Source organism: Rana temporaria, chromosome 1 (assembly GCF_905171775.1).
Source record: "Rana temporaria chromosome 1, aRanTem1.1, whole genome shotgun sequence".
NCBI classification, from domain to species: Eukaryota; Metazoa; Chordata; class Amphibia; order Anura; family Ranidae; genus Rana; species Rana temporaria.
In genome coordinates, this window is record NC_053489.1 from 680,148,360 (window position 1) to 680,156,861 (window position 8,502).

General features: G+C 38.1%; 1 protein-coding gene across 1 annotated transcript; it reads right to left on the reverse strand.

Moving 5' to 3' along the window:
• Positions 1-1,470: 1,470 nt before the first annotated feature.
• LOC120945296 (serine/threonine-protein kinase SBK1-like) lies at positions 1,471-4,323 on the reverse strand. Its single transcript, XM_040359367.1, has 3 exons — positions 4,149-4,323; positions 3,331-3,533; positions 1,471-2,052 (listed from the first exon to the last, which is right to left on the reverse strand). The coding sequence occupies exons 1-3, from the start codon at positions 4,321-4,323 to the stop codon at positions 1,471-1,473; spliced, it is 960 nt and encodes a 319-aa protein (XP_040215301.1).
• Between the last annotated feature and the right edge of the window lie 4,179 nt (positions 4,324-8,502).

Sequence of the window (8,502 nt, forward strand, 5' to 3'; positions counted from 1 at the left end):
CACTGATGCTGCTACCGCTGAAGCCATCAGAGGCTCATGCTGTCATTACAGGACACAACCCAAACACAGCTGTGATTGGACAACTGAATAAAAAGTATGGCCTTTCTGGCCAATCTGGAACAGTTGGTAAGTATCGATTACTGGAGCCCATCATTTCACCTGCTTGGTAATACAGTGTAATACAGTGTTTATTTTTTTAAATAAAGTTAAAAAATCTAAAATCCAAATCTGAACACCGGAAAAAATATAGAAGTAGAGGTTTTCCAGACATGTAGTAGTAATTATTGGTAGTATTAATAATAGTCATATTGCTGTTTAAAACATAAGTCTATCATATTCAATAAACTAGAGGTGAAGAAGCACAAGAGCACCACCCAATGCACAGGAGGAGTAACCGCAGGATAGTAAAAGTTACTACACTATGCAGCTGGGGGGGGACTTGCTGATCTCAGGCTCCATAACATAACATTGTTCTATCTATGTATACAAGGATTCCTCAGTCCACTGCAACAAAGTAATTAGGATCTTTATTTCAATCATGACAATAATATACTTACCATACACACCTGCTATAGAATAATTGCAAAACCCACATTTTATCACACTCGACAATGAATAGTAAAATATATAGAGAAGAAAACCAACAAAAAAATAAATACATTTGTGCAGATACTGTATATACTCGAGTATAAGCCGAGGCACCTAATTTTACCACAATTAAATGGGAAAACGTATTGACTCGAGTATAAGCCTAGGGTAGGAAATGCAGCAGCTACTGTAAGTGGAAAAGAGGGTCAACAATGCCAATTTTCAGCCTCACTGTGCCCATCGCAAGCCTCACTGTGCCCATCTGCATACCTGATCAGCCTAGTCAGACGGCAGCCATCCATTCAGTGTACGAAAGTCGCGCCTCCTCCTCGTCCACGTCCTTGATAGGCGGAACACTCAGTTTCCCAGCAGTTTCCATGGGACGAGGATGAGAGGATGTCCGTGATAGGCAGAACACTGAACACTGACTCACTTCTGGGAAACTGAGTGTTTCGTCTATCATGGACGAGGATGATGCATGGCTTTTTTACACTGGTTGGCCGCCATCTGAGCATGACATGGGCTGATCAGCTATGTAGATGGACACAGACTCGAGTGTAAGCCGAGGGGGGGCATTTTCAGCATAAAAAAAATGTGCTGAAAAACTCGGCTTATACTCAAGTATATACGGTATATATAGCAGTTATAGATTTACATAAATTAAAGTCAACAGTCTTCTAAAATGTCTTACCTTCACATAGGACGTGAGGCTTGTACAAGTCCCAGAGTACATCCAACACATCCGTCTTGTAATTAATAGGTGACCAAAAGGGTGTTAAATGATTTCCACCTCCTCCAATATTGAGGGAGATTATCTTTTGATCTAGAAGAAGACAAAACACAGCACCTGATGAGGCTCCATAATGGACATTATGCACTCAGTTATGTCACGTGTACTACCATATTCCTGGATAGATTCCCTGGAGGCATTTCTGCTTTCCAAGGCAGGTGGACATATTTTAATACATCCAAAGCAGAACACCTCTCAGAGGCGTTGAGGGCCAACATGTCCCAGAACATCCGCCTGGCTTCAATGGAGAATCGTCGCCACTTTCTTGGTCCCAAGGTCAGATCCTTCTTTGTTTGCCACCAAGCAAAGTTCTGATAGGCGAGGTCACAATCCCCTGCTTCTTTCCAGGGGAAGGACCCCGTCATAGCTGTGTATACCAAGACTCCAAAGGCCCAGATGTCAATGCTCGGGTGCAGCAGCAGCTTTTCCCCTTGTTTTAGGGTGCACAGTTCCGGAGCGGAGTACGGTATAAACCAGGGCATAAAGGGTGCTTGAGTTCCCTGGAGCATCGTCAGTCCAAAATCTGCCAGTTTGACATTATTACATTCCGTGTCCATGACCAAAATGTTGTCCAGTTTTATGTCCCGATGGACCATTCCTCTTCTGTGCATAAAATCCAAAGCATTCGCGATCTGTGGAACACAACTCTTCACTATATCTTCATTCAAACCAACCTGAAGTGGGGGAAAAAATACAAAATTAGTTGTTGGATACGAACATGGCAAAATGTTACCCAACATATGAAACTCATCTTATCTCTTGTACAGGGAAACAGAACATACATTAGCTGTGTACACAAGGGGTAAACTTAAATAAAACCTGCATGCAAAGTGGGAGCTTCTATTAATGGTGCAAGATCCATCTTAAACCCACCTTACTCCATCTTGACTGTCCTTTACAACTGATCGAATCGCATATCTAAAATAACAAGCCTATGCTCATTATACTCCCCACCAATCCACTGCAGTGGGAGAGGATTCCTTAAACCTCAGAAACTCTTTAACCACTTCCCTACCGCCCATTGTCATATGACATCCACAGATGGGATCTCCCCATACTAGGTGGACGTCATATGATGTCCTGGGCTTTCCGGCTGCCTGGGAGGCACACGCGACCCGGTGCGCGTGCCCGGCAGGCTCAATGTCCGCCGGGCATCTGCGATTTCCCGCAATTACGGCAGGACTGTGGACCTGTGTGTAAACACACAGATCCACGGTCCTGTCAGGTGAGGAGACCGATGTGTGTTCCCAGTACAGAGGAACACACATCGGTCTCCTCCCCTTGTGAGTCCCCTCCCCCTACAGTTAGAATCACACATTAGGTAATATATTTAACCCCTTTAACGCCCCCTGGTGTTATGTTAATGGTCTCAAAAATGTGTCAAAAGTGTCCGATATGTCGTTCGCAATGTCGCGGTCACAATAAAAATCGCAGATTGCCGCCATTACTAGTAAAAAAAAAAAATGCAATAAAACTATCCCCTATTTTGTAGACGCTATAACTTTTGCGCAAACCAATCAATATATGCTTATTGCGTATTTTTTTTTTACCAAAAATATGTAGAAGAATACACATTGGCCTAAACTGAGGAAATTTTTTTTTTATATATATAGATTGTTTGGGGGTATTTATTATAGCAAAAAATAAAAAATATTGCATTTTTTTTCAAAATTGTCGCTCTATTTTTGTTTATAGTGAAAAAAATTAAAACCGCAGAGGTGATCAAATACCACCAAAAGAAAGTTCTATTTGTGGGAAAAAAGGTCGTAAGTTTTGTTTGGTTGCCACGTCACACGACCGCGCAATTGTCAGTTAAAGTGATGCAGTGCCAAGTCGCAAAAAGTGCTCTGGTAGGGAAGGGGGTACATTCTTCCGGGGCTGAAGTGGTTAAAGGAACAATGGATAGAAATGATAACTTTTTAAATATCATTACATTTCTGATACAAACTTACCCCTGGCTTTATTATTGATAGAAGATTTCCAGCCGGTGCCACCTCCTGGACAAAGACATAGTCACTGCCGGTGTGGAAAACGATCTCATGGGTTGCAATGATATTTGGATGGCTGCTGAGACTAAGCGACATTCCGTATTCCATTAGGAAGTTGTCCTTTGGAGTTGTCTCCTTGCTCATCAGCTTCACAGCCACCAACTCACCTGTTGGAAAGTGGGAGAAACAAGAGAATGAGTATCATAAACCCAACAATGATGAAACTCGCTAAAAAAAACTACTGAATCTAGTTAAAAGCTTGTGTAAATCTAAAGTACTGACTTTAAAAACGACAAACAACGTGAAAAATTAGAGCATGTTCGATATTTTGAATGCCCATTTTTTACATGTGAAAAATGCTCTGGAGCCCACACATGATTGTTTTTAATAAAAAACGGTCGTGTGTACGCGGCATTAGATATTGGAAGTCACACTCATATCTCATGTTTAGAAGTAGAGACTCTCTAGACATCTGCTCAAACTTTCTTTTTTTTTTATTTTTTATTTTTTTTTTAAAAACGTTTTTGATGTTTTGCGCTAAATAGAACTAAATCCGCAGAGGATCCCCAGAACATTGACTACTCTCTAAATATCATGCTTGCACATTATAGTAGACTTTTCTACTGTAGATTGTCCTCCTCTAGTGATGCAAGGTCCCCTGATCACCACAGAAACTTTACCTGTTAGTTATTTTTTTATTTAGATTTGTTCCACTAATTTAGAAGCACAAATGATTAAAATAAAAATATTTTCTTTACATGAATTAAAGCTAAAAAGTTTACCTGAACCCCGATGTTTGGCCAGCAGAACCTTTCCATACGCTCCTCTCCCGAGCTCTTTAATGGGGTCAAAGAAGTCAGTCACTTCCATGATCCTCAGATTTTCAGAGGTTTCGGAGATGAGCTCAAGGAGATTCTTTGCAGTGTTCTTGGTCACCTCCTCAATGTTAGAAGCCATTCTGGAATCACAACATCAGAAAATACAAATTAGTTTTATTTGACATGAATCTATAAAAAAACAGCATTAAACACAAGAGATACAACTATAATTCTAACACTTTAAAAGACTCTGTTTTGGCCACATCTGGAGTATGCTGTCCGGTTCTAGTCACCAGTCCTCAGGAAGGATGTGCTGGAACTGGAGAAGAGTCCAGAGAAGGAAAACAAAGCTAACAAGAGGGCTGGAGGATCTCAGTTACAAGGAACGCCTACAAACAATAAAGGCATTCTCCCTGGAGAAGAGATGCTTAGGAGAAGATATGATGGCAATATAAAAATATCTCGGTGGTGATTCTAGCATAGGGGAGCACTATTCATTCCCAGGTAGCTTAAGAAAATGCATGGCCATGCAATTTAATTTGAGGAGAAGCCATTTAAGCTTAAACTGTGTAAGGGTTTCTCCATTGTCAGAGTGGTAAGGTATTGGAACTTGACATGCTGAAAAAAAATGAAGTTCAATGCTTCCAAGTATGCGTCGACTTGATTCTGAGCATGTGTGGATTTTTTAACCGATGGTCGTGCCTACTAACGATCGTTTTTTTTTTCTATCGGTTAGGAATCCATCGGTTAAATTTAAAGCAAGTTGGCTTTTTTTTAACCGATGGATAAATAACCGATGGCGCCCACACACGATCGGTTTGGACCGATGAAAACGGTCCATCAGACCATTCTCATCTGTTTAACCGATCGTGTGTACGCGGCATTAGTCGCATAATACAAAAGACTCTGTTTTGAGCATCATGTGTGAATCTTTAATCTTTTGTATGATGTCACTGATACATTTGGATGTTTTTTTTATGGTTATGTTTTGAATTCATATCCCTGAGTGCCATCGTAGGAAGTCTCCCGTTTTTTACTTTCCTTTAGTAAAGAAAAATGATTTACTAAAATTTCATAGAGAGTCAAATACATGACATCCTTACACTTTAGGCACAAAGCCAACAAAAGACAAAAAACATATTGGAGCATCTGTGAACTTTTCATTGCCATTTCCAATGTCAGTGGGAAGGTTTTCACTTCATATGTGTGGTCAAAAAAAGAGGGCATAAGTGAGGGAAGAATAAACACCTTTATTGGGTTTTGCATTGTATATATACTGTGTGTGTGTGTGTGTGTGTGTGTGTGTGTGTGTGTGTGTGTGTGTATATCGTATTTATCAGCGTATAACGCACAGCTTTAATTTAAGAGGTAAGTTTCAGGAAAAAAACTTAAAAAAAAAAAAAAAACACTTTGAAGCAAAATAATGGTTAGTGTCCATCTGCAGCCTCAATGCAGCCTGATCTGTGTCCATCTGCAGCCTGATCTGTGTCCATCTGCAGCCTCAATGCAGCCTGATCTGTGTCCATCTGCAGCCTGATCTGTGTCCATCTGCAGCCTCAATGCAGCCTGATCTGTGTCCATCTGCAGCCTGATCTGTGTCCATCTGCAGCCTCAATGCAGCCTGATCTGTGTCCATCTGCAGCCTCAATGCAGCCTGATCTGTGTCCATCTGCAGCCTGATCTGTGTCCATCTGCAGCCTCAATGCAGCCTGATCTGTGTCCATCTGCAGCCTGATCTGTGTCCATCTGCAGCCTCAATGCAGCCTGATCTGTGTCCATCTGCAGCCTGATCTGTGTCCATCTGCAGCCTCAATGCAGCCTATGTACCCGTCTGCAGCCTAAGTGCCCACTAGCAGCCCGTCTCTCATCAATGCAGCCTGATGCCCATTTGCAGCCTCACCATCTCTAAAATCAGATTATTTTTTTTCTAGAAAATTTACTTAGAACCCCCAAACGTCAAGGAAAATTAAAAACTTTTTCTATATAATTTTCTGGTTCTATCCATACTGTTAGGGTTAAAATTAGAAAAAAAACTTGCAAGTACAAAAAAGACAGACAGGAATGGAGAAATTTGAAACTCAGAAAATAAACAACTTTTGATGTTAAATTGTTAAATTGCTAATCTACATTCTATTAGACAACTTAATGGTTTCATTTTATTTCAAGGGAACATGAAGAAAGAACATCTGAATGCATTTATTAGGTTGGTTAAATTCTAGAATTTTTTTTTATTGCAAAACAATGTGGATATTTAATCAATATGTGGATCTCTAAGCAAAATAAAATGATTTAATCCCACTTGTAGGGCAGCAACGGACAAGTGAAATGAAGAAAAAATATTTAAATTCAGGGAACATTAAAAACTTTGGGAGAAATTAGAAAAAACACTTGCAAGTACAAAAAGACAACTTTTGTTGGTGAACATGCAGTTGCTAATATATAATCCAGCAGACAACTTAAGATGGAACTGTTTAATGTTATTTTAATGGTACATTAAAGAAAGAACATCTGAATATAAAGCATGAGGCTGGTTGGATTGTAAAAACAAAATATTGAAAAATAATGTGGATATTCAATCAATATATATGGATCTCTAATCAAAAGAAATTAATCTAATCCCACTTGTAGGGCCACAACAGGCAAAGCGAAAAAAAATACAAAAAAAGGAAACATTATTTAGATTTACATTCAGGGAACATTAAAAACTTTTTTTCTTTTTAACTGTCTGCTAAGATATCTGTATTGTTAGGTTGTCATTGTAAAAAATGGTGAAAGAGGAAAAACGTTTGATTTTGAATTGGGTTTAACATGCAACTGCTAATCTACCATCTAACAGGCAACCTAAGATGGAACTGTTTTAATTTTATTTCAAGAGTACATGAGGAAAGAATATCTGAATGGAATGTATGGGGATGGTTAAGTTCTAAAAACAAAATATTGAAAAATAATGTGGATATTCAATCAATCTATGAACAAAAGAAAATAATTTAATTCCATAATGTAGGACCACAACAGGCAAGTGAAAAAAATTCTAAATAATTAAAATCATTTTAATTCAGGGAACAAACACAACAGGCGAAGTGAAAAAAAAAGGAAAAAATATTAAAATTTTTATTCAGGGAACATTAAAAACATTTTTTTTTCTTTTTAACTGTCTGCTAAGAAATATGTATTGTTAGGTTGTCATTGTAAAATATGGTAAAAGTGAAAATGAGAAAAATAGGAAAAAAACTTGCTATATTCAAAAAAAATAAAAAATGACAGACCGAAATAGCAAAATTACAGAAATGGTAAAACAACCTGAGATGAAACGGTTTTATTTTCTTTCGAAAGTACATGAAGAATGAACATCTGAATGTAAAGCATCAGGTTGAAATATTTTTAAAATAAAATTTTGTAAAATAATGTGAATATTAAATCAATATATCCATCTCTAAAATTAAAAGGCCCTTTTGTGTGACAATAAATAAGAGGGGGAAAATAGAGAACATTAAAACATTTTACCAATCCATTTCCTGCTAAATACATCTCCTTATGTACAATATGGTGAAAGTAAAAATAGGAAAATAAGAAAATACTCGCTGTGTCCTAAAAAGACAAACAGGAATAGTAAAATTACAGGAATGGCAAAAATTAGAACAACCCAAAATGGAAATGTTAAATGTTCTCATCTGAATGTAAAGCATGAGGTTGAAATATTTTTAAAATGAAATATTGTAAAATAACGTGGATGTTCAATCAATATATCCGTCTCTAAAATAAAAAAAGGCCCTTTTGTGTGACAATAAATAACAGGCAAGTGAAAAAAATAGAGAACATTAAAAAGTTTTACTATTCCATTTCCTGCTAAATACTTCTCTTTAAATCAGAGAAAAATCCCAGCATATTAAAGCATAAAACTATCAGCTCCATAGAACTTTGAGGTTCTGTATGACTTACCTTAAACAATGAAGGTATAGATGTCTCCAAGTTGGTCTTCACTGAGGAAGTCTATATGGTCTTCTCCAAAGCTTTTCCGGTGGGAAGAGGTCAATGGAGAAAATAAATCACTTCTGCTACAAGCAAAATAAGATACACTGAGTAAGGACTGGAGGTCTATATGTGTGTCTGGTATATATGTGAGAAGAGAACTGAATTTGCTAATTGATAGGAGAGTCTGATTGGCTAACACACAGGAGCTACTCATTAACATATGACTGGAGACTTTGGATTGAGCTCTGGAAGGGTGTAGCCAATAGGTCTATAACAATGGGGTTTGTTTATACTGTGCCAGTGTGTAGAGGGCGGGAAAGTTACCCTGAAACTAATTTCAAATGAT